Source organism: Semicossyphus pulcher, unplaced genomic scaffold, assembly GCF_022749685.1.
Source record: "Semicossyphus pulcher isolate SPU_LCO1_2020_fin unplaced genomic scaffold, fSemPul1.0.p SCAF_3, whole genome shotgun sequence".
NCBI lineage: Eukaryota > Metazoa > Chordata > Actinopteri > Labriformes > Labridae > Semicossyphus > Semicossyphus pulcher.
This window is the reverse complement of record NW_027211704.1, coordinates 12,014,603-12,040,817: the sequence shown is the minus strand read 5'-3', so window position 1 is coordinate 12,040,817 and position 26,215 is coordinate 12,014,603. Positions and strand designations below refer to the sequence as shown.

The 26,215-nt window shown below is 43.8% G+C and overlaps 1 protein-coding gene across 1 annotated transcript in view; it reads right to left on the bottom strand.

Annotated features, from left to right (window-relative positions):
- Positions 1-26,215, bottom strand: part of megf6b (multiple EGF-like-domains 6b) — a 58,375-nt gene that overhangs the window by 19,764 nt on the left and 12,396 nt on the right. The window contains exon 5 of the mRNA XM_069678823.1: positions 7,658-7,780. Within this exon, the coding sequence (XP_069534924.1) occupies positions 7,658-7,780 (123 nt within the window). The remainder of the gene's footprint in view (positions 1-7,657; positions 7,781-26,215) is intronic.

Sequence of the window (26,215 nt, the reverse complement as noted above, 5' to 3'; positions counted from 1 at the left end):
AGAGTCCCTTGGGTGCGGCGAACACATGGAAACGTAAATCAGAGGATGCAAAACATACACATTCCTCTCAGCCAAGCGCTTAGATCATAAACAAATAAAAGGAGGGGGCGCTCGGTCGTCTGAGAGCGAAACATGACCGCCTCACTGTGAGACCAGATTACAAATGAAACAAGCTGTGTTCCTAAATATTTCTTATTATAGGGGTCAGAGACTCATAATTTGTTTTCACATTGTTCCACAGCAGACCCCCTGTGAGATCTGAGCTGATTTATGAAGCTCCGCTTTGTTTGGACTTCTGCTAACAGCCCGTCTGCCTCCATCATCATCATCAGGAAAACTAGGACACAAAGCCGAACCAGACTCACCTCCAGGCTGGCGACAGGTTACCTGTGTGCTTCAGCGGAGCTAAAATTAGCACAGTGGACTTACTGGAAATGTTGCTGACTTGAAATGATACGACACATTAAAAAAGGTGGTTATGAATGTCTGGCTGCTGCATGGAGTCTGTAAAACAGCTCACACTTCATAAAAACTACAAGTCAGCGCCAAGCTTAACGTCTGGCCGAGATGTGTTGTTCTGCACAGCCGTGACTCCAGGCGGATATTTTCAACAAGAAAATATTCAAAGAATTCAGAGGAATTCCTGTGAAAAAGAGCTGGTTTTATAAACTAGTTTTGTTAAATGTTGAAAGACTTTAATGTTTAATAATTTAACCGCTGTTTAGTGTGAACTCATTGACTGTCAGAGCACACATTTGTCTTCACTAACTGTCCTGTAAACACGGCTTTAAATAGTTCAGCATAAATAAACCCTGTTCATAATTTCTCACCATCCATCACAGTGTAAACCCCCTCCTCTAAAAACAAACAGACAATCTTGTACCCATAGTGGGAACTATAATCTTTACATTAAGACGTATATACAGTCAGCGCCATCTCTCGCAGTTTCCTCCCACGGACCATAAAAGGACTCGTTAGGGGAAAGTTACACTTGTGCTTAGATATGAGTGTGATACAAGTTGTCTGTCTGTGAGGGTCAGTTCTGAGATCGGCTGGTGTCTGCAGGGTGTCTTAGACTTGTTAACCATGTATAAGGATAGACAGGCACATGCTAACAGTCTCATGATGCTCCTAAATATCTACATTTTTACCACCAAACTGAAGAACATTAACTCTGCCAAACTGTCATTACATCGTGTCGAATTGTGACTTTGATTTTGGCGTCATTAACTTTTATATCATTGATTTTGTTATTCACAGTTGGGCCATTATTTGACAGGGACAGCAGAGACACACAGAATACGGCTTAATCATTCAATCAACTTTAAGTTAATATGGTGAACTTGTGGAGCCATATGAAATAAATTAATGATAATGATGATTAGCACATATTTGGCATTCTGTTTTTGGCCACCTTAGTCCAATGTTCACTCTGCTTTTTGCTCTGTTTTTGGTCTCCACCTACTTCTGGGGAAAGTATCATAAGCCCTTTTTACACTGCGGTTCCGCCTCAGCGCCGTAATGAAGCTCCGCCGTCATGTCGCCTTTGCCATTTTACATTGGACCTAGCAACGCCGGCGTAAAGCCACCCCAGTGTGTGTTTGTACATGCCGTTCCAGCAAAATGTGTGCAAGGTGTAAACAAACAGCGCGTGCTTCACATACACACACAGCGCTGTTCAGCTCTGCCGCCTCCGCCTGTTACGCATCCGTTACTACCTCCGATGCCAGCTCAGAGGTGGAACGACTTCACCCCACTCATAGAAGACAAAGCGTAACAGAGGCATAATAATCCCACATTTAACTGGCAGTGTAAAAGGGGCTTTACTCTTTGATATCTAAATGTGCCACTATGTCCACCAGCTTGTTCCTAGCTACATGTTTCAGCTGTTTTGTGTCGGGCAGGTAGCGCACAGAGAATGTGCCGGAGCATCTGTTTTGATGAAATCAGCCGCCTGCTGCTGCTGCTGGAATGTGACTGATGGGAGCATTCAAGGTCAAAAACGATAGTAAAGTTAAAAATTTGAATAATATTCAGTAGAGTTAAGATAAACTGCCGAGCACTTATTCTCTTTGGGTTCATCACTACAAGCGACCCTTTCACCTCGCACATACTCAGCTAGAGTCATTATGTAAATATTGGCTATGGCAGCTTTACACGATGTTTCTTGTGGCCAGTTCAAATCTGTTCAACATGGGAAGACAGTTTGGCCTCCACAGGGCTCGTGACAGGCTGTGTGGGATGGAGGGAGCAGGGGGGTTAGAAGAGTTTCATTGTGCACACCACATCACTGTCCTTATTGTATCGCAATAGGAGTACACACAAACACTATATAACCTGTGATTTACCCTTATATCCGCTCTATATAAGACCCTGATGTTATAGAACATGAAGCACAGAGCTGGAAATTATGAAATCTCAGTGGTTAAAGTGAAACATGAAACACGACTCTGTAATAAAATGAAGGATAGGATTAGGATAAGAACAAAACTGCAGTGTGTGAGCATATAAGGACTTAAATCTTCTTGCTTAATGGCTCCAGTAAAACCTGCCCAGGACAGCTAAACTACACAAATACCCCTCAGCTGAACCCATCTACTCCCACTAATAACCCCAACATATTCAAATATAGTGTGTGGGGCAGAAACGAGCGTCTAAACTTTCCTCTTCTTCGCCTCTCTGCTGCCAAACTTTATCTCCACTTTGGTCCAGGAAAGCTGGCAGGAGCCGTCCCTCTTGGTTTTTCCATCCAGGCTGCATGCCGTCCTTTGGTTTGGTTTGTCATGAAACCGATCCAGCGCTGTGGAGCTGCTGTTCCTCTGCCTGCTGCAGCGCCGAGTCAGTGAATCCCTCCCAGCCTGGTTTCCACTTCCAGAACATGATCCTGCACCCCGAGCTCGGAGCCAAAACCTCAGCAGACGTTGGCTCTTACAGAAGACTCATTAATTCTCTGCCCGCAGCCACCTACAGCACTGTGTCGTCCTCATGGAAAAACTGTTTTGGTCCGTTTCCGAAAGGTGATTTGTTTATAGCGCACAAGATAAATGTTTTCTGAACAGTCTTGATTTATCTCCAAGAATTACCTCTGTAAGAAACACAGCTGATCAGAAGGATTATCTGCATTACGCTAATGATGAATGTAAACACGCTCCGTCATGTGCATTTATCCCCGAGCGCTGCAGCGCTGCCAAACATGAAACATATTTAATAACAGCGAAATGATCAGTCGAGGCTGCAGCCATGTTTGTGCTAGCATTACACAGCTTCTCTTCTCTCATGATTCATGTTTTTATGTGCTCTAATATGTGCTGATAAAAGTTTTCCTCCTCTCCTCTGATCAGAGACAGAAGCTATCAGCAGAGTGCCAGACAGCACGAGCAGCAGACACATTATCAGGGAGATTGATTCACCAGTCTGGCTGTGGAGAGATGCAAACAGATACTCTGACTACTGTCAATAACTCCCTGCTTATCCAGTCCTACTGGATACTATAATTATTATACATTATATTATTATATGACAAAGATAGGCACCAAATATGTACATGTGTTCAAAAAATATATAAATATACATGGCAGCATTTTCTACTATTTTTTAAGAGTTAAAGCTCCTGTGAGGAATTTTTCACCAGTTATGAAACAGACTGAAATTAATCCTGATGACTCTATATGACCTACAAAAGCAAACCAGACCATCAGCGACAAGATTGATTATTTCTATACAGACATTTTTAATGCCTAAAACTGCTGCCGGAGGGGTAGGTGTCAGACGAAGCGATTAACTGCACGCTGCCTTTGTTTACATTTTCCAGAGCAGAAATTTAAAGTGAGTGATACATGTGACTGTTAAAGAAAGCAGGATGAGATTTTTTGTTAAACCACCACTTTAGCATGTATCAGCAAAGAGATGAGAGGTACAGCTTTGTCCACAGGGGGTGCCAAAATAAACACAAAGTTCCTCAATTAATTTACTACAAAATAAAACTACTTCATCGCTGTTAGTTGGCTAAATAGGTTTCACAAATTAAAGCTCATCTGCACAGACCCAAAGTGCAAGCATTAAATCTCTGTTTCAACAGCACCCTCTGCATCACTCACCTGCCGACAGGTAGCCCAGGTTGTAGCCCTGGTATCCATGGTAACAGTGTGGCCTATAGCAAATCCTTCTATAGTAACTGGGTGGATAGTTTGCAGCTAATGTCACACGTGCCATCGCTTCAATTAACAGCAGGCAGAAAATCCAGCATCCTGATGGCAGAGCCATGGCTGAGAGGGAAACGTGAAGCCTCAAAGACTTCAAGAAAAATACTTTAAAAATCAAACAATGTAAAATTTTCAGTCAGGACATGAGCTGTAAACACTCAGTCCTCCAGGTGCTGAATGCTGCTCTGATGTAACACGGTAACTGCTTCTTATTCCCTCTGCCTCCTGATTTTTCTCTCCATCTCCCTCTCTTTCACCCTCCCTTCTAAAGGTCCATCATTAAAGATCCTCCTCTCTCTCTCTCTCTCTCCCCCTTTTCCCCACACTTCTCTCTCACCCTGAACCTCTCTTACACTCAAAAGTACAACTAGCACAGACTCTGCATTTAACTGTGAATGATGTCTTTCCCTCAATGATTTACTACATTTCACTCATTTCACTGTCTCCTTAAATTGTTGTGAGATAAACAGGGAGATTTACGAGCGCACATCACTCACTCGTTAAAGAATAAAGCAGGAGAACACACAAGATGAGCTACCTATATTTCCCTATTGATGCTGACCCATTTTGCCACCAAAGTTAAGCCAAATTTGACGTGCCAGAAGTCACATTCTGGATTTATAATCCAAACATCTGAGAAAGGAATGAGGCTCGCTGTGAAACCGTCTGCTCAGGAGCGAACACTGTGCGCTCTGATCCGCTGCCAACACGTACGCACAAGCGCAGCAGCAGGACCACGACACAGCTTATGAAGAGCGTGTTCATGGTCAGCTTCACCTAAATGGCCCTTAGAGATCTCTGCAGGATACAATGACTGTGGGCTTTCGTCTCAATAACGCGACATTAAAGCTTATCTAACAGACACCTGCAGCATCATTACATCAGGCCACAAGCATCTGACAAGACCTCAAGCTTAGACGGACCGGCAGAAACTGGTACGGATCGTTTTTATGACACCCGAAAAATGCATACTTGTGCAGACCACAAGATCATGTGCACGAAGATGCCAGCCAGGTGAGGAGAACAGCATGCAGCTGAAGCATGGAGGACAGATGATAGGCGCAGAGCCAGAGCTGTAAAACGCCGCGCCAGAGTTTAGACAATCTGAATAAAATACCAGAAAAGAATCCAAGAAAAAATCCGAGGTGGTTTTCTTAATGAAGTCATTACGGGAACTCTCCTGCGCTCAGAGTTAACAAGAGCATCTAATAGATGTTGATTCTGGGCAGAGCTCTCTATTAAGACAGGTGCCACGGCTGGCAGACCATCACTCCCACCTTCACGCTCATGTTGGTCTGAGCGGTAAAGTTCATTTAGCATGACGGCTAAAATGTTGACACTGCACAGCACAGCACTCAGCATGACAGCAGTTATTGTTGGCCTCCTTCAGTTTGATGACTGCCATTTGTATCAGTGCTGCATATTCTGCATTTAAATAACAAATAGATGCATAAAGGAAATGGAATGCACCGACTCCACCAGGATTAGATTATAATTTTTTCGGGTTTTTGAACTGAACAAAGGATGTATTTGTTTGTTCCTGCTCATGCCAGCAGTGATGGCATATTAAAATCATGCAGCAGATGTCTTTCATTAAGTAGCATGTTGCCAAGGATAGGATTCCCCAAAAAGTATTAATGTGGTTGTGCATGATCCAGCTCCACAGAGCCATTTACTTAAACTGCTAAATGAAAGCATCTCGCGGGTTTTGATCCTGCAGCCCCCCCACCTACAGGCGGTCACGCAGAAGTAAAGCTGATCACTTTCTGCAGACGCAGCACCGCACACGCAGCGCCGACTTCAACAGCCACAACATCCATCCAGCCTCTTTTACCTCTTTTAATGCTACTGCCAATTACAGACAATTATGACGCTAATGCCGCGGTAGCTGCTTTCCTACGTTACAGAGCAGCAGTGCGGGGCAGAGAGCTATGAAAGCCAGCTGTGACAACGTTCCCATCAGCTCTGCTAATAACCGTGACCGGGATCAGATCTCTCGCTGCTTCCTCCAGCAGACAGCCACTCCGCAGAGCACTCCATGTCTCTCCTTGTCTCTCCTCTGGGCTTGGCTGCAGCACAGAGGAATCATTATTGTGATTACACCAACCACTGGCAGAGATCTCCTAATCAGAAACATCAAAATATGATGGAGCAAAAAGAAATCTCGTGGGAAAATCTTGAGGAGAAGCTCTGATTTGGTGATTGGCGTTTCAGAGATGATGGACTGGTAGCTGCTCTTTCATCCACTCACAGTCTGACTCATGAAAACATTGACTTTATACGAGTTTAAAAGAGCTGGTCCTGTGGTTCACTTGAGCTGAAATGTTGAGGTGTTTACTGGTAGCAGAATCTACATTCACTCATCTGTATCTCCAACAGGCCCGAGGGATATATTTAAAAGAATACATTATCCTAAAAATGAAACAATGGATGTAGTCGGCCCACATTAAACATGAGAGGTAGCCTCACAATCAGTCAGGAGAGACATAACACCAGGAAAATGAGGGGTAGATCCCACACAGATTTAACCAATCAGTTGTGGATTATGTCGTTCTCTAAACCTGAAGTGATCAAATTTCCTCCAGGTGTTGCTGAGATAACACGGTCAGTTGAATGGGATGGATGTGAAGTCACAGCTACCTTAACCTTTGACCTTTTAACTCTGAAATCGATTCAGTTCATCCTTGAGTCAAAGCGGCCGTTTGTGCTTAATTTCAAGGCATTTCCAATCTGTGTTTTTTTCAACGAATGTTTCATGAATGTGACATTGAAAATTCTTCTCTTGATTGTTTCCAAAAGATATTTAAGAATATTTGCTTGAAGTTATGTATATATGATCATCTAGCACTAGGAGATGTACGGTGCAGTTGCCTCACAGCTAGAAGGTTCCTGGTTCAAATCCCTGTTTGGACGTAGGGGCCCTTTCTGTGTAGAGTTCTCCCTGTGCATGCGTGGGTTCCCTTCAGGTACTAGAGCTTCCTCCCACAATCCAAGGACATGCTCGTTAGGCTCATTGGTGACTCTCAAATTGCCCTTAAATGTGAATATGAGTGTCAAAGGTTGTATGTCTCTACAGCCCTTTTTTACATTGATTTTACACAGTGTTCCGGCGGTGTGGAAGCAAATCGTGAGTGAGGTTTAAGCAAAGCGCGTGCTTCACATACACACACACACACACAGCGATGTTCCGCCCTGCCGGCTTTACCGTTTACACAGACGCTGTTTCGCCTCTGTTACGCTTCTGTTACTACTTCTGATACCGGCTCAGAAGTGGAACGACTTCGCCCCACTGTTGTGCCTCCGTGTGTTTTACATAGAAGACAAAATGTAACAGAGGCGTAATAATCCCGCCTTGAAGTGGCAGTGTAAAAGGGGCTTATTTGTCACGCAATGACAGCTGGGATAGGATGGATGGATGGTCCGGCTTCACAAACAAACACTTACTTTCCACTCACCTTCACATGTTTTTCCATCTTCATTGAGCTTCAGCCCGGGAGGACACCTGCAGTAGAAGCTCCCAATGGTGTTGCAGCAGAGAGCCTCACAGCCTCCATTGGTCTCCTCACACTCATTCACATCTGACAGGGAGGGAAAGAAGACAAAGTTAATCCTACTCTTATGAAGTCCACAATCAAAAGCAGAATCAGGGAGAACAAAGAGCTGCTGTGGTTCAACAGTCAAACATGTTTAAAGAGCTTTGTGTTTTGGTGAATCTGGCGTTAACCTTCTTTGAGGAGAAAGTGAGCATGTCAGTCTGATTCAGTCTGAAATGTTTTCCGTGAATATATTTGGACGAAGCTTTTGGATGTGTGCAAAGAGCTTGGAAATGACTGCAGGAAACTGTCTGTGCTTCCATCCTGAAACTCGTCTCCTCAGCACCGGCTTCAAGAAGGAAAACACTTCATACATCCAGAACACAATGAAAATAAATCAAGTGTTAAATTAAGTGGGACAAAGACAGAAAAGCAGATGTAACATGTTGCCCTCATTGCCCCCAACTTCCTCCACCTGAACCAGGACGAGCTTTCGGACAATCACTTCCACAAGAAGTCACAGTTTTTCCATTTCATTTCCATCAGCTTAACATCCTGCCAAACCTGTCATCATAAAACCCGATAAAATCTCCCCCTCCTGTTCCCAAACTGCACATAATGACTGGGGTCAGACGCAGGTGCTGACAGTTGTGCATGTAGCATAATGTGAGCTGCAGAGCTCCTGCGTAATGAGGAGGTATTACAATTGGAAAGGAAAAAAGAGCAATGTGTTGCAGGACGTTCGGCTTCACGCTGCAGTTTTAAGACACAGCTCCACGTTGGCTGCGTTAAAATTTCCTACATATGGGGGTTTGTCAGGAGAGATTACGCTCACAGAGGAGCTGCAGACTTGACGACACTGGGCTGTTTCTCCTCGCCGTGCCAGCAGGAGGAATCTTGGACTGAAAACTGAAGTCCGTGGAGGAAATGAGGAGGGAGCATTCGCCTGGCACTAATCGGCTTGTAAACTTTCTCCATGTCCATAAAAGAGCAGTTACTGTACAGAGGACGAGTCTGAATGCAAAGAAAATTGCTTTATAGGACATTTTCCCCCCTCTGGCTAATTTTCGCTGCGTTGCGATGCCAGGCGGCCAATTAAACAATTTCTCTCTCGGTTTACAACATCTGGAAGTGTTCGCACCGAAAACAGAGCACTCTTTCTATCGCCAACTGTCATGAAACCTCAAAGACACACAATATGTATTAAATATTACTTTTTCATTAATAATAGAGTTCATTATACTATGAAGCATAAACCCTAATCACTTTATTCCTCCATTAATCCACTTTATTCTCATCCAGACTAAATAAATTGTAGCTAAATGTCCAATTTGGGATGCTTACCTAATTAATTTGAACCTGACACCACATGAGCATGATTGACTTTTAGTCCAGATCATTTAACTCGCATAACAAGCAGCAGGACGGAACAAAAATATGCAGACACAACCGGACTAGAGCTGACAAGTGATGCTGACTGAGTAAGATGTGACCTGAAGTCCAGAGGATTAAACGCCCCGAGGGACACTCTTCTGCATCAGGAGTGCATGCTGTGTTGTATGTGCATGAGAAAGTCTAGCTCCCGCCTCTCCCCCCCAAGGCCACACACCTGTGCAGCACCAAGAGCAGGGGTCTGCCCAGGGTCAGAGTCACGCTCATCACTCTCCGAGTCTTTCTGCCCAATAAGAGAGCAGGAATGTTGAACTGCTTCGGGTCAGGAGCAGAATACTTGACGCAGCAGTGGAAACTGAACGTCTACAGGGGGGAGCGATAAAGTGTTTTCTTCCACAGATCACAAAACAGTTTCAAATATCTGCTAAATAAACCAAAAAAGAGAGGCATTAAAGTCTCCTCTCTGATTGTTAAACTCAACGACCTCTGCAGTCAGCAGAGTCTGGAGGCTGCCGCTTCACCCGACTCCGGGGGGCAACGTTGAGATGTACCATCCATCAATCCGTCACCACGCTGATCCTCCAGCAGAGCGATCAGACGCATCGAAAAGGAGTGAAACAAGAGCTGAGGTAAAACACAGGTAAGGTGTTAAAAGATCAACACTGTTTCAGAGAATCACGTCTCCAAGGTTTCCTCTCCCCGACCTGAGCCTCCTGTAGGGGGGTGAGGGGATGGGGTCGGACATTGTGAGGGGGGAGGCATGTGCACGTTTTCCCAAAAAGAGATCAGATGGCAGAACTGTAGCTGTGTGTCTGCAGCTGAATTCATGCCCCAGGTCTGAGTCAAAGGTCAGAGCTCGGGGTCGAACCCATGCAGGGAGACTCACACGGGACAGTTACACCATGTGGGGGCTGATGGGATACGTATGATATATGTGGCACAAGAGTCCTCTTTGCAACCGGTCAGCAGACGTTGGAATGTCAGGACAAACATGACGAGAGCACCTTTGCAAAACCTGTCATGTCGTTTAAACAGCGAGAGTCTGTTCATTCCAAACATTTGTAAAGTTTCATGGAATGGTTTTAATATCAGCTGCTATGTTACTATTTTGATATTTTGGGGAATACACTTTTTCATTTCATTCGACATCAACTCTCATATCATTTACTAATAATTAAGCTAACTGCAGCAGCTGGCTAGCCTAGCTTAGCACAAATGCTGACTCTATCCACAAGCAAACTGTGTACACGCTTCCTTCAACCTTTAAATCTTTTTAATGTCTGAAAGTAGTAAATAAAATGCCCATTCCAATTTCCCAAAGCCTGAGGTGACACCTTAAAGGTTAGATGTTCACTTCATGGTGCTAAAAAACAGAGAATTGCAAATAATTTTGTTGACTTTTTTTTGGCCTTTATCATGCTTTTACTGAGAGAGGACAGTGGTGTTGGAAACAGGGGAAGAGAGAGTGGGGAAGACAGGCAGCAAGGGGCCTACGATGGGAGTCACACCCTGGGCTGCCGCATCGAGGACTCGATTTAACCGCTGAACTTAACTGGCACCCCGTTTTGTTTTGTTCTGACTTTCTGTTGATCATTAAAGTGATAGTTAAATGATAACTTGATCTCGTCTATCTAGAGCAATGCTCACATGCCTTTATGTCCATTGAGAGTTATCGGTTAAAATCTACAGTACCCGTTCTGTGTGAAAGGAATCGTAAAGGTGAAGCTAACGTGAGGCTTCAGCAGAAATTAGGTATTAAAAGACGCTGTAACGTAAAGCCTCAGATTAGGCTCAACTTTAGAATTCATCTTTATGTAAAGCAAGGAGGATGTGTGGATTGTGTCGCCCGTTACTTTTAAAAAGACTTCTTTGCAGTGAATTTGGACGGGGGGAATTATTACACTGACCAACAACCAGTAACCCTTAATATATGGACATGCTAGTATTGAATTGAGACTATAAGTATCACATGACTAATAGCCTCAGCACTAACAGCTGTGTTAAACTTAAAGAAGAGCTGATTTAACAGGATGCTCACTTAAGAGGTTGCAGTTAGTGGTTTTGTGTTTTACTGCGGTGTGTTCAGGGCTTCCTGTGGTGTTATATAACGGAGGTGGACCACCTCGGCTGAAACATCATTAGAGACACACTGCAAATGCCAAACATTTACTGGGTGTGATTGTCATTTAGGCAGGTAACTAAGTGAATAACCAACAGTCAGGACTTGAGCGTGTTAGGGTCTTATGATGGAAACCCTGGGGGCGTGTCTAATACGTCTTCCTCGTGTTAGTATGAAGGTGGATTTTCTGTGCATTGTTCTGTGAAGATAACAAATTAGTTCTCTCAGTGCTGTTATGTCTTCTGGACATCAGTAAAACGGGTAAACTCGTGTATTTCTCTGCAGTGGACTCTCAGTTCCAAAGCAATCAGTTAAAGTATTAAAAACAAAATAAAACTGAACTAAACCTCTCGATTGTGTGCCTGCGAGTTCAGCTGCAGCACGCCTCTGGGTTTACATTCCTCCGCTGTATTGTGTGACTTCCTGCGATAAGGACGGCAGCCACTGCTCCCAGTAGGGGGGACGGGGGGGGGATGAGGTCTCAGTAGGCTCCGATTGGCCGACAAGAAATCGCCAGACCTCCGATGTTATCTCAGGGGGTCACGGGCCGGAAAATTGCAGGATTCATCGAGGATCAGGAGGTGGAGGAGAGCCTAACCTGTTTCCTTTTAGGGCCCTGATCCGAGTGCCTCCCGGGGTAATAACGTGCCTCGCTAGGGTTCATTACTGGTTGCGTTCCCTGCTGTCCTCACAGCTGCTTTCATTTACCAGGTGCTATAAAGACGAGGATCGGCTGGAGGATCGGTGAGACGCGTTCGAGTGAGACGGCGGGCTTGCACATGTGGCAGGGGGACGGGTCGTGATAGCATCTCGTCCGACCGGCAAACCAAAAGTGGAACTGACAGTTTTCTTCACACTCTCTCGCAGGAAACACATCCTCACCTTTGACCTCTGAGATAACTGACCCTTAAAACTGTTTTCTTACGGTCAGTTTGCCGTGTTGTTAAAACGGCGCTACACAAATAAACTCTTCTTTCCTGTTTCTGGCAACTGAAACAGATAAACCGGTGAAATACGCTCACACGAGCTCACAAAAAAAGCTATTTTATGGAGCTCATAACTCCTGGTGGATTTCACACGGACGTTCTCAGATATCATGAGAATCCCAAAGATGCATTTAAAGTGTTTTATCCGAGCATTACCTCTGCGGTGCGGGTCACTGTGTCTACATTGTGTAAGTACTTTAGTTCTAAGGTTTCATTATAATGCTGCTCTGCCAGACTCCTGTCTCTGTGATGTGTAACATTCACAGGTAGACTGCGGGAAAACAAGAGCAGGAATGAGGGGTTTGCTCACTTTGCGTGCCAGGTGTGATCACTCCTGGCAACAACAGCATTATTAGGATCACTCTTATTCTTCAGGTGTTAATGAATTTGTAAATTAGTTGTAAAAGTATGAAGCAGAAGGCTTTTTTCCCTATTTTAGGAGGCAAAGCTTTTGTGTGAATAAGAGAACGTTAACATTAGCGGGAAAAATTAGGACGACACGACTGACTGGGACATTAAAAACCGTTCAAACAGGACGTGTGATATATTTCTGTCTCCTCTTCTTCTCTGAAGGCATCAGCTCAAGTTCAACATTGCCCCCTGCTGTTAATCTCCTGCTACATCAATAAAAGCCCAGATGTGCTGCTGGATGTTTATGAGGTTGAAAATATGTCCTTCATCATGTTACTAAAACACAGCTGCAACAATATAATAAGTCAAAATCAAAGAAGACCACACGTTACTTGTCGAAGTGCCCGCTCTGGCGAAACATCTTCCCGTCTGGTTCACCGCACTGACCTACACCGGGAAGCATCCAATAACCTCCACGCCTCTTCCTCTTTCAAACATCCTCAGTGCCAGCTTTGGGTACCACTTTCTTCCTGGAGCTCTGTAATTGTGGCCGTGGTAGCTGTTAAGAGGATCTGTCATTCGGACGTGGTGTGGTTTTCCTGGGACCAGAGGAGGTAAAAAAAAATGTCCCCTTTAATGACAAAGGACTAACCGCACACAGACCTCTATGATGTGATGTTTAAGAGTTTAACCTCCTTTCACAAACCTCCAATGTTTCCATGAAGTCGTTAAGAATCCGACTGAAGTTTGGAGTGAACCGTGGAATAAGGAGCATTACAGTACTGCAATTGAGAAGCGAGTACGTTTCCTTTTTCTACCAGGAGTCAACTGTACTTTTCAGTGGTGAAGCCAAAGCAGCAGCATGTTTAACCTGCTGTACGTCTAATGACTCAAACAGTATCAAAGTCAACAAAACACCAACTTGATTTTGGAACATAAAGTTATCACAAGATGTTAGTGTCTTCTCAACAGCTGCATTTAACAGCCAATAAATTGAGTATTTATCACAGAAAACTAAACTAATGAAACTATTTGGGTTTCAGCTGAAAATTGCACAATGACTCCAGCTCCATAAGGATAAATTAATGAACATCATTTCTCTGTTTTCTTATGTTTTATAGGCAAAATGATGAATCAATTACTTGAAACAATAATCTGCAGATGAATCGGTAATAAACAAAGCATCCAGCCCCAGCAGTGGTCTTGTGCAGCTCTGAAAACCATTACTACATTAATGAAACTCTAGTTTATGCCTTGACATGTTTTGGCCTCGCGGGCAGGTGTGTCAGCCTGTTAAGTGATTCATGGCGGCTGCTTTTCTTTCAATTAAACACTTCTCAAGATGAGCAGAATCGAACTTCTCTTCTTATCTGCTGATTTAAACACTTGTTTTTGTACACGTCTTCTTCCCGTGCGTGCGTTGACAAGACACCGCAGACGAGCAGCCGACTGTTGTGGTGAGAGGAGCACCGAGGGGCGGTCTAACTCAGGGGTACATAAGTATCAGTTAAGCGTGTCGGTAATCACTGAGCCCTGAGATTTATTATTCTTTAATGTTCGACCACGAGGGATTTATGTGCGACATCAAAGACGCTCAAATACAGCGTTTCAGTTTGTTTCGTGAACGTTCAGCTCCACTGAGTCCTAAACCTTTTTAATCTCTGTTTGATGATCTAACGCGCTGCGCTGCGAGGTGAGTGTGCAAGTGTGCTTTAAGTGTTCAATTCTTTTAAGTCACATGCTTCTTACTCCCGTACTCCTTCTTCACAACAGTTGACTGCTACTCCTGCAACTCCTTCATGCCTGTGCCGCGAGTATCGTCGTAGAGACGATCCACATCACTGTTTTGACTGTTTGACTGAAGGTGCCTGACAGAGCCGTAAGTCTCAGGAGAAGTTTGTCACTTCAAAAACCCATGCATCAGCCAAAGGTTCCTGACTTCTGTCACTCATTTTTACAGGCAGTGAATGTTTCAGACTGCAGCACAGGGAGAAAGTAGGCCAGCTGCGTGTCTCCAAAATAACATTTTATGATCTACACGGACGAACAGGAGGAACAAATACCTGGCGGACCTCAGGGGATTGCCCTCTGACCCTTTGCGTGTGCTCTATCTGAGCTCTACCTGTTAGGACCTGTCTTTTCCATCTCTGACCCAGGAGTTTGGAGTGCCTGGGACAACACATGCAGGCCGGCATAAATCCAAAAATTACTTGTTGTGGTTTCCAGGCTGTCTCGCTCTCGGTCGCATGCGTGAGCTGTGCGGCTGTGGTATGTGCAGGGCCTTAGCGGACGGAAAGATGCTCTGAGCAGTTTAGCCACGAGGCAAAATGTGGCAGATACATGACAGATTGTCATGCTCAAGGTGTTCAGGAGGGATAAACATTGAGGCTCTGATTATTGCTTCATGTGCACTACATGGTTTCACAGTTGTTCCAACTTGAAAGGAGCAGCAGATATATACACAACCCCTTGGCGACATCTAAAGCAGAGGCAAGGTGCTAAACAGCGCTATGACGTGATGTTTTTACGTGTCCTTGAAGAAAGCTTTTTCCATGTCTTAAGTTTCTTTATACCCAGCATGGCACAATAAGGTAAAAGCTCCATCTAGATGAGAAAGCATACTGCCAGATATTCAAAGACTCTGATTTAAACCAACACACATTATAACAGAAGTCTTTTTGTCCAGGGAGAGCATGGACACCTGCATTTGGCTGATTGACATGCTTCATTCACGAGTCACCATAATGGTTTATAAGTTGCTTGGGCACTAGCTGACTAGCAACGTGCAGTCGTATGTAGAGGTGTGCGGAGTTGATCCAATGGATCAGACGGCTGAAGAACTTTTAAATTGATTGGTATCATTTACAATAAACCCGATCAAACCTGCATGCAGACCTTTTCTCCGGAACAGCACTGTGTTTTCTCTACTTAAAGTGATAATCTCAGATTTTCATGTAAATAAATGTCTGTTACGTCACCATCTATCACTGAATGAGGTAACACAATGGTGACTGAGCCTATGGCCCACTGATGAACTTTGCATTTGCAGTATTACAGACTGGGCGTCTGTGGCGACATTCGCTGAAAAAAATCACAAGCTGCGCCCAGTTAGTGACGTGTCCATCAGCCAGCAGTGGTTGGTCTGCCAGAGTAGGCGGAGCTAAGCGGCTGCTTTTCCGGTCTCTTCAAGTGTTGAGAATAAACAGTAATCTACTATGGCTGAAAAAACTAAGAAAAGATCGATGACTACAGATACAACTTCAAAAATAAGTGAAAATCCAAAGAAAAAGAAACAAATTGGACGCTCAGATGAAGGCAAACAGTCTGAAAAGGAAAGCGACCGTCAGAGAGGAAAATCAAGAGTTACAACTGGAGCTTACCGAGGAAGTCACACATGCAACACTGTCTGGATTTTTGGGAAGTGTGCTCCTGCAGTTACCATTTATCGCCATAGGTGCCGCCAAAGAGAACGAAACTGAGATCTTCAAGATTACAACTTTAAGTGTGTTAGTGTTGCAGGGCTGCCCTCCATTATAACAGCCAGGCCCTGCGTCTTTCCTGCTGCTTCAGTTGAAGCCAAGAGCTTCCTCTGCCTCATCTGATAAGATCAATTACTTCTCTGTCTGAAATACATGTTTAATGTATTATGATCCTATTAATAGACATAAGACAAGATAAACAACTACTGTAGTGAGATTATAAACGCCGTCCTGACAGGCGACTGACCCTGTCTCTGTACATTTCTTTCAGCTGAGCGTTTGCTGTTCACACTTCATGAAACATCAGTGAGACGCTGGCTGTGCATTGAAAGTCTTGGTCGAACGTTCCCCAGGGCGAAAACGCTTCCATATGGAGATAATACACAGCATGGAGATAATGTTGTAGGTGGAGGGAAACCCAGATTAGAAGTGAAGTGTTTGGTCCAGTGGAATACAGACAGAGCTGATAAGAAGGAACAAAGGCAGATAAGGCAGATTGTGTAAAACGAGTGAAGATGTGGACGTTTCACTGGAGTAAAGAGGTAGCAGAGATACAATCAGGGCCCTGCTGGCAGATGAAGGGGGGATCAGTCCGCGCTGATTATTCCTCTAATTGTATTTTGCAAACTCTTGTCACCACCAATTTACACAAACTTGATGCCCTCGCCCCCAGCGCGACCAGCAGCGACCTTTCATCAGGAATGCTGTAAAGAGCCTAATGAGACAGGGTGGGAGCCCAGACTCAGCGCAATTACGGGAGATTAGGGTGCTGCACAGGATGCAATGGCAGGTAGGTGGGCAAGGATGTACCCCACCCTGACTGCAACCCACTCCCTCTCATTAGAGACGCCTTCACTGACTTCAGGAAAACAGGGCTGCTCTCTTTCTCTCGTGGTTTAGCCGAAATATCTCACAGAGTAACAGGACGGGGCAGCAGGCATGGGAAGCGGGAAGACTGCAGGATTCAGGCTTTTGTTTTTCGAGGGATTGCAAGCGATTCCTGTTCAAGTAGTAATTTATAAAGCCAGACCATGCTTCGCTTTCACAAACTCTAAAGGGAATGAAACAAAGAATCAGAGGATTTTCGAGACAAAGATGTGGAGAATGTGTGAGAAAACATTCGCTAAAAGCTTCTGGTTCTCCCAACAGTGACTACATCTCCATGACCGCCTTCATTTCAGCTGCTCTGGAAGTCACGCTATGCTGGCCGCTAACAATTCTCAAAGGACGGGATTAAACCTTCAAAACATGGCAGTGACTCTGTGAATGGTCCGTTTAAACGCATATTTATGGCTGATCGAAGACATTGTGATGTCACAAAAAGAGGCAAAACATTAAAAGTTATGAACAGCCGGATAATGTCACCGCCTGACCTTGTTCGCTTAAGTTCCTCCTCACTTTCTGCTTGTGTTTTTAGCATCTAACACGTCGTAATTCTCTCAAGTGAAAAAGCAGACTTCAACCTGTTCGCAGCCATTTCAGCTGTAGCTGTTAAACCCATCAGAGAGCAAAGGGGAAACACTGACAATGATTTAGACCACTTGTGATCTTTGAGGACATTTACTATCCCATTATCAGCTACATCATCTACTTTTACAACTTTTTCTCTCACACTTAAAACCTGCTTTAAAAAAGCACAACAGCCAGATTGTGAGCAGATTAGACAAATGTGGTCATCGTTGTACAACGGTTACATAACCTAACTTCCCGATGCCCGGCACCTTTTGACCTCTCAGTGGAGGATGGACGCACCAATCAGGAGTGACAAACTGCTGCAGCTGGCAAAGTCTCCCCATATCATTTCAAGGCTTCGTAGCCGTCATGTTCATGTTAAGCTCTGGGAATCTGACCAGTAAAAAAAGATAATAATAATGTGAATTACGGACGACTGGTGGAATCTTAAACTCAGACAACAGTTCCTACAACAGGAAAACTGAGGTGTGATATTCCTGGAATCTCTCCAGTGACGACGCTGCCAAAGGTGGAAGTGGATTCGATCTGGTCACAGCTACACTGTAATCTAATTGTGTAACTAGGTTGTATGAATAATCATGGTGCTATTCCTGTCAATCAGTAGCACATTCATAGTCCTTTTGCACTGCAGGGACTGTCAAACGTAATGTGAAAGCAAAGACGTTCTTTACGGGTTTACTTTGGTTTCCAATTTTCTTCCAGCTTAGGGAAATACAAGCGATTCTTAGCTTAGCATCGTAGCAATGCTATGAAAATGGCTTTGTGCTGCCTGCATTTGTGTTACGTTGAAGACACAAACACACACAGGAACTTTATGTATCATTGAACCTTAACTATTTCAGATCATTCACTCTCGCTAAAGTTGTGCTGCCAATTGCTTGACCAAATTCCCAGGTGGTGGGCAGGGTTGGGCTGGAAGTCCCTTGTCAGGTTTGTGATGTGACCTCTGTACTTTTTTTGGTGTCACCTCGGCTGAGGATGAAATGAAAACCATCTAGACTGCTGATTGGCCAGAGTACTTTCCACACACCAAAAAAAGAAAGGCTCCCAGCAATGAGAGTGAAGTCAAGTTGAGCACCTGGCTGGGGAATCAACCAAACCTTCAAGGTTTACTGGCAGTTCTGCTCATCATGGAGGGCAAAGCACCAAAACAAAGACAACTACAAAGAGCACAAACAGACCGCAAATTTAACTTCTGCTTCATCATCAATCAGGACAACCACTGCTTTAACAAAAGAGGGACAACAGAGAACCAGGTGGACCATCAATGATGCACGGTCCCCATTAGAATAAGGAAATGGGATTCGGGGAGCCACTTCACAGCAAGCAGGAGTCAGGGGTTGGTAACAAATAGGTGGACCTGAAGTTTTCTCAGAATGCTGTAGAATTGGATGCACAACATACAGAGAGACAATGCAGGGGAAAAGATGAAACCATTGAAACGTGGTTACAGCAAAGCAGCAGGAAAACTACGAGAGAATGCAGCTACTGCACACCAGAGCCCCCAAAGAGCTGGTGCCTTAAACTTTCTTTCACCATATAAACTTGTGTGTCATCTTCAAATAAATGTAACCCAAGGTTGTTTGCCCAACAACAACTCCTTACTTATCTACTCTGACAACCAAACAAAGGTCCCTGCTTTTGCCTCTCTAACGGTGCATACCCTAAATGTCTGTCTAATCCAGTGGTAATGCTGGTAGAAGCTAAGACTAAAGCCTCACCAGGTACCTAAAAGCTTGAGGTTAAGGGAAACCTGAGATGATGGGTTGTCAAATTCCTGCCGTGGAAAACGGCTGTACAGCAGGTTTCACATTCTCTTGAGGCTGACGTTCACTCATGTGTGGATCTATTCCACCTCCTCCTCCTAACACTTCCCACCCATCAAAAACTACACAAACCTTTATTTTCTTAGTGAAAGAAGGCCTGGTAACATTGTCAGCCTCACTGGCTTATCATCACAATATGATAGCTGACTTACTCAACTGACTAATTCAATGCTGAAGGAAAGAATCTCTCATATCTCCAGGCATAAGGCCCACCGCATGCATGTGTGTTTCATTTTGGGGGCACTCACTTGCTAAGTGCTTAGCGTGGAGGTAGCTCAGATGTTTTTCCTTCATCCCAAATAAAACCATCGAATGGGACTAAGAGTTCAGGGATTTATTTTTACAATGGGGAGGTTCCCAAGGCCGACACATTGAAAGCACCTCTCTCATTACATTCCTCCGTGGTCGCGGACATGAAGGGAGCAGATACACTGTATGTTTAGCCAAAGAAAAATCAAAGAGCCTCCTCACTCATCAACCGACAGTCACACTTGTACACTTGTCGGGGTGAGCAGCATGCGTGAAACGGTTTAAACATACGCTGAACGAATGTTCTCTTTTACAACATGGCCGGGTTACAGACCTACGTCCCCCTAAACAGGACGGACACCATCTGTGCTCCTGCCGCTGCCTCCTGCCGCCGTCACTCTCTGAACGGTTTCATGAGCAGCAGTGATGATAGCAGCTAGCTGACATCTTCAAATAGGGTTAGATGCCTGGTAGCCTTCCTGCTGTTCACGATCATGGAAGTTCGAGGCCGTGCTGAAAGGGCACAGACTGGGTGCACATGCTGATTTGACCTTTGACCTCTCTGCAAACTTCAGCGCAGAGGGAGAGCACAAAGTATCAAGTAAATCAGAATAACCAAACACACTCAGGCTATTAATGCTTTGTTAACTAGTTCCTCTTTGTGAAGAGGAAGGACCACATCACGGCCTTGCTTCACAGTCCGGCAACACGCCTGGCTAACATGCCAGTAATGTGTTAACTGGGATTTGACATCTGGGAGACATAAACCACTCACATTTTTGTTCACATTTGGCATTAATGTGCCAAAGTAGTTACCATGCGAAGGAGGAATAAACCTCGCATGCATGACAGACGTCCTAAAAGCAAATGAACACATTTCTGAGGAGGAAAGATATACACGATTATAGAAGGTCAACAAACAAGGAGCAGTTTGAGAAACTTTAAGGTCATTCGCTAAGTCTACATGTGTGTGAGGTGAGAGGAGGGGTGATGACAGGCAGGTTACAACAGGCCACGAGGAAAGACCACTATTGAAGTTAGAATAATTGCAGAGCAGGACGGCTATTAGAGGAGGAACAGAGGTAAAGAGCAAACTCATCTCTGTCGCAATAAACGCTTTAGGACATATTTTTCAAACACACTTTCTATATAGCTGTTAGACAGAGAGAGACGAGCAGCAAGGACAAAGATGTCTGTGATGACCAGATCTCTTTGACCCGACATGGCACCATGAAAATTAAAGAACCACGACATTTTGATTACAATCATTTTTCTACACCTGTCTCTCTTTCTTACGCTGAATTCTTGACCACATGACCCCCTGTTCAAGTCTGTTTATACATCAAAGAGTCCGTGCAGCTCAACAAGTGTCCGTTAACAAGACACTGAATGCTCACAATAGCTGCAGGGTTGTTGTCCTGACCTTGCAACCATGCTAACGAGCGTGCAACTTCCCAATGTAGCTCCGACACTGAACCGGAATAACCTGAGTGCTGAAAAACGTTGGTAACATAGAGAATTAGGACCAGGTTTTGTTGTATGAATTAGACATAGAAGCTTAATTTGACTCAACGATAATCTTGTTGGATAAGTTAGCTGACAGATTGTTTGATATTCCAACATTTGCTTTGACTAAAACCTTCAAAGACATCATGGCTGTGTCTGAGAAAGGCTGCCCGAGAGTCTCCTTTGAAGCAAGCATTACAGAGCAGTGATAATGGCGATAGCCGTCAGTGGAGGGTCTGTCTTGAGTGATTTCTAGAACAAGCTGATCCTCCTGGCATCGCAATGACCCCGAACCCAGCCAAGATATGAGCTTACGGTTCAGAAATAACACGTAAAGAGCAGATAAATGAGACTGCAACAGAGAAAGAGTGGATTTATAGTTTGAGATCAATAAACAAAAACCCAATAAAGTGTTAAAACTGTGGGAAAGGAGCAACTACAGGCGTGTTTTGGACATTTTTCCTTCTGCTATCAAGGATTTTATTTTCTTATCTCTGACTCCCTTTTTGTGTTTCAAAAAACTCCTCTTACACAATCCATCAGTTTTATGTATCCTGGATGACTAAACGACACAAGAAGTAGCTTTCAAGGATAATTCCAGATTCCTGAACAAAGACGGTGAAGTTTCATGTTACAAAAAGCGTCCGCCTGCCTCTCTGTCTGTGCATCTGTCTGTCTGTTTGTCTGCCACTGAGCCCAGATGTCAGCTGGTATGAAGACATCTGCCCTGCCAGAGGTCTAAAAGCTTTGGAAGCTGTTGATCCCACACTTGTCTGCTGATGACAGGCTGAATACCGAGTGCATCAGGCAACAAGTGACTAAATCCCAACAGATAAAGACAAGACAGAGACATTTAACTGGCTTCAGAGCAGAAGCAGAGTTAAAAACAACAAAAGCACAAGTTTCATTTCTGTAATAACTTCATTATGTTCATTGGAAATGGAGTGATGACTTTATAATTTGAAGCTTAAGATGCTGTTTTTTTCCTTCATTAGGCAGCATGATAACCTCTATTTAGCCTAATAAGAAAGTATAACAATTATAGGACAGAAAGACTCAAAAACTCTGCTTATCTTATTCATTAAGACTGTATGGGTGAGATTTAATCAGGTTTTACACAGAAGTTCATGACATGAAAACCAAAATACAGAGCATTACTTTAAATATTGTATTCATGTGGGACTCTCAGGGGAAGAAAGTGATCGAAAATAAGATTTTCGGACCTTAAAACACTTGATGTTAAATAAGTAATGCCCTCACATGTCACAAAATGGGCCCTGCCTTTGATCACCACAAGTATGGTGACTTCTCCTGAGAATTCTACGTCAGTCATGTCAGTTCTTATGACCTTGAAATGGTCTACAGTACTGTGACACATTCAAATAAATTAGATTTACTGTCTTTAAGGAGGACCAGAAGAGTCCCCCCGGTGCTCACTTAACCACAGTAAAGTAAAGAGTTATAGCACCAATACAAAAAAACATAATTGTCTCACACATTACCGAGACAGAGTGCGACTAAAAGGCAAAACAGATGACAGCTCCAGACAACTATTGAGAGCGAGGCACTAATTGCCCCCTCTGAAAGACATAAACACACACCAATTGCTATACACAAACATGGAGGAGCCACATCAAAAGCGCATGGATGGGATATCGCCACATGCGAGGCCAGAGGAATGCTTAGACTGCTGAGAACCATCAAAAGTGATTAAACGACGAGTGAATCTGCTCACATTTGTCCCTCAGCCACATCCTTAGCTGTGGCTTCGGCTTTAATGTGAACATGACGAGAGAGCGAGCGGTGACTGACAGCTGTGTGAAGCTTGTGGACCGCAGCGGCAGTTTTAAGTTGGCCACATTCACTCCGCAGACATCACGCTCAGGGTGGGAAGCTTAAATTCTGCTAGTGTCATACTGCTGTGTTTTAGGTTGTTAGCGTATAAATGTAGGAAATCTGACAAATAGTTACAAATTGAATGCTTCAATACTGATCAGAAACAAAAGATACAATGAACAGTGAAAGCCGGGAGTGATATCGAGCCATATTTCATGTTTAAACAACATATTTGACGACCCATTAGCTATCGTCAGACGACAGCCAAAGTTAGCATTTAGCACCTTTCTAGCTAATTTTACCATCAGCAAGGAAGTGCCTGAATGCTAACCTTACAATTTAAAGTGTTGTAAGTGGCGTAAAGACACAACAGAAGTAACTTAGTAAAAAAAAACATATTTAATAACCCATTAGCGCCATCAGACAACAGCTAACGTTAGCGTTCAACAACTGCCTTGCTAACATTACCGTTAGCAAATTATGCCTTTCCTATTGTATCGTCAAAACAATCAAGAGGTAACCTTTTCATTCAGCCACTTCCTAGCTAACAGTAATATAAGCTAGGAAGTAGCTAAATGCTAACTAGCTGTTGGTAGCTAATGGGTTATCAAATGTGTTGTGTTTACATGAAATATGGCCAAATGTCACTCCGCATTTATACTTCGCATTGTCTTTTCAGCTGCTTATCAATCAGAAAATGGTTAAATGATTATAATTTGTCTTATCCCCTTTTGACATAAAGACAAAGCACTACGACATAACATCTTTTGAGCTTCCTACCCTAAGCGTGACGTCGGAGGACAATAACCAACGTGTATATATTGTGGTGCATCACAGCAGCTCGTTTAAAGCAACATGCTACTTTTGTCAACACAGCAATGTTATCTCTCCGCGGCTCAATAATGTGAATGAGCTACAACAGTTAGGAATGTGAATGACCAGCACAGAGTGTTCTCCATAATAGTTACAGCTATATATCAGAGCCGTCACTTAGTTAAGAGAGTCATTCATTAGAGGTGATGTTATTGCTGTCTCTCCAATGAGCCTGCAGCTCTTCCCTCTGCCCTCTTGACTCTGAACTGACCTGCATTTGGCACATGCAGAACCTCAAAAAAGGGACAGCTGTGAGAGTATTCCTGCCTGTGTCTGACTCCCTATCATCTTAAATGTGAACCCCCACTCAGTCAGAGTCACCGAAAGCCCAGCACCCTCCACCCTGCAGCCCTTTCTGTGCCAATCACAGGGCAATATAACTGCCAGAGAGTTTACGGGCTGATAGCCTCCAATAGTGGGAGGATCAGGGTGTGGGCGTTTGCTGCATAACTCTCCACCAGCAAGGGCCTCTAGGTGCCCATTGATGACAGCTATCATTCACAGAGCAGAACAATGCTGGCGGATCTCAATGTGCGGAAAGGAGGGAGGGGGATGTTGATGTCTGCACTGATATCAAACAGCGGAGCTGAGGGGCGTCTGGAAGCTACACTGAGAGGATGAGAACCTACACAGTTATTGGCTTTACTGATAATGCTTTTCATCATCAAGTTGTTTTCATCATCTTAAAATAAAGTTGCACTAGAAGCCCTACTGTGCAGCTAGAAAGAAGAAGTGTCAAACTAAGTTTTTAACATCTAGTAATATGTTTTTTATATATCTTCAGGTTAAAAAAAATAAAGACAGTTAATTGTGGCGAGTTTGGGCAGCACTGTATATTTTCTAAAACAAAAAGTTCAGACAAATGAAATGTTTCATTTGATTTGATTTAAATATTGATTGATTGGATTGGTTCTCTTTAAAGGGGACATATTTTAGCTATGCATTAAATTTTCTATTATTGTAATGTGTTTTTGAATCATGTTGGTAAAGTTTGTTTTGTTTTAAAAATTGTATAAATATTTTAATTTAATTATTTTTCGGGGCCTCTCCTTCCTCCTAAAACGAACAAGCCGTTTTGCCATTCAGAGGTTAAACCTTAGCCACGATTGGCCCTGTGTGCGATCCCACGTGGGGGAGCGGCCGGACTGCACTGTCACTCCAAAGTTGTAGAAAACATGGCTGCTCTAGGATCGGTTATTCGGCCTTATATGTACGAGCCAGAATCGCCAGGAGGTATCAGAACGGTAAGTTGAAATGTTGAGAACTTGCTACAAGCTAGTGCGAGAAGGCAGCCTGAGGTGAACGACGGTGAAGGACGATTGGTCGATTCCAGCGAAGGCAAGGTTCTACGTAGAAACCTGCAGCTGTTCTGAACGGCCCGTTTCAGAGGCGACCTTTGTAAAAATGTCAATCTGGAAAAACATGAATTATGCAGTTTTCACTTTTTCACTGTGAACAATAAACACCCAAAAATGTGAAACCCATGCAGAATATGAGAATATACATTCAAAAGATACGGCCCCTTTAAATAATGTGAATGGTATGTGATGTGTAAGACAGAAACAGGAACTGAGAAGCTTTTCCACTGAATAAAACCGTACAGTACAGATTTGTTTCTTTCCCCTTATCTTTTCTCTTTGTCAAACTATGGGACAATATTTTGACAGTTTCCTGATAATCCGAGCATCGCTGCTAACAGCTCTGACATTTCCTCTTGTAGCCCGTCTGTCTTGTGTCACTTAACAGACATTAATCACACACGTCTGTCTACTTCCCTAACACATCTTTCATCAGCTGCTGGTGGTCGGGGGAGCTTGAAAGAAGCATAATCTATTGCATTATTGCATTAAAGTTAAGAGACCTCTTGGCTACAATACACCTCTGTAAATCTATATTGTATATTATGTTTAATAGCCATTGCAGCAGATGTCTTCAATCTCCTCATAGACCTCCGCCAGGCCCATCAGGAGCAGATTTAACAAGGCAACCAGTGGTCTTAAGCTGCACCTAAATTGCAATGTGTGTTCATGGATCCCCTGTCTTTATCATTAAGTCTTTTATTCATGCATGAAGCAATCAGAAGTAAGCCAGGTCAGCTTAGGTACCACTCAGGGCTCAGCTCATGCAAAGGCGCTATCAGTGTTGCATTTCACACGGCTTGATCAGAAGTCCTGAGAACATCACGTGTGGATGAAGACGCTGGTGAGCTAGAGATGAGATTAAAGATCCTGAATGCTGACCAGAGAGTGTGGAAAGGGGACCATGACTTGTCCCCGCAGTTTGAACTTGACTCGTGTAACACAATCTGCAGTGTCTAGGTCGGCCTGATTCGAGCGGGAGATGGACGATTCCGGTAAAAAGTTGACACCAAGAGGAATTTCCTGTCGTGT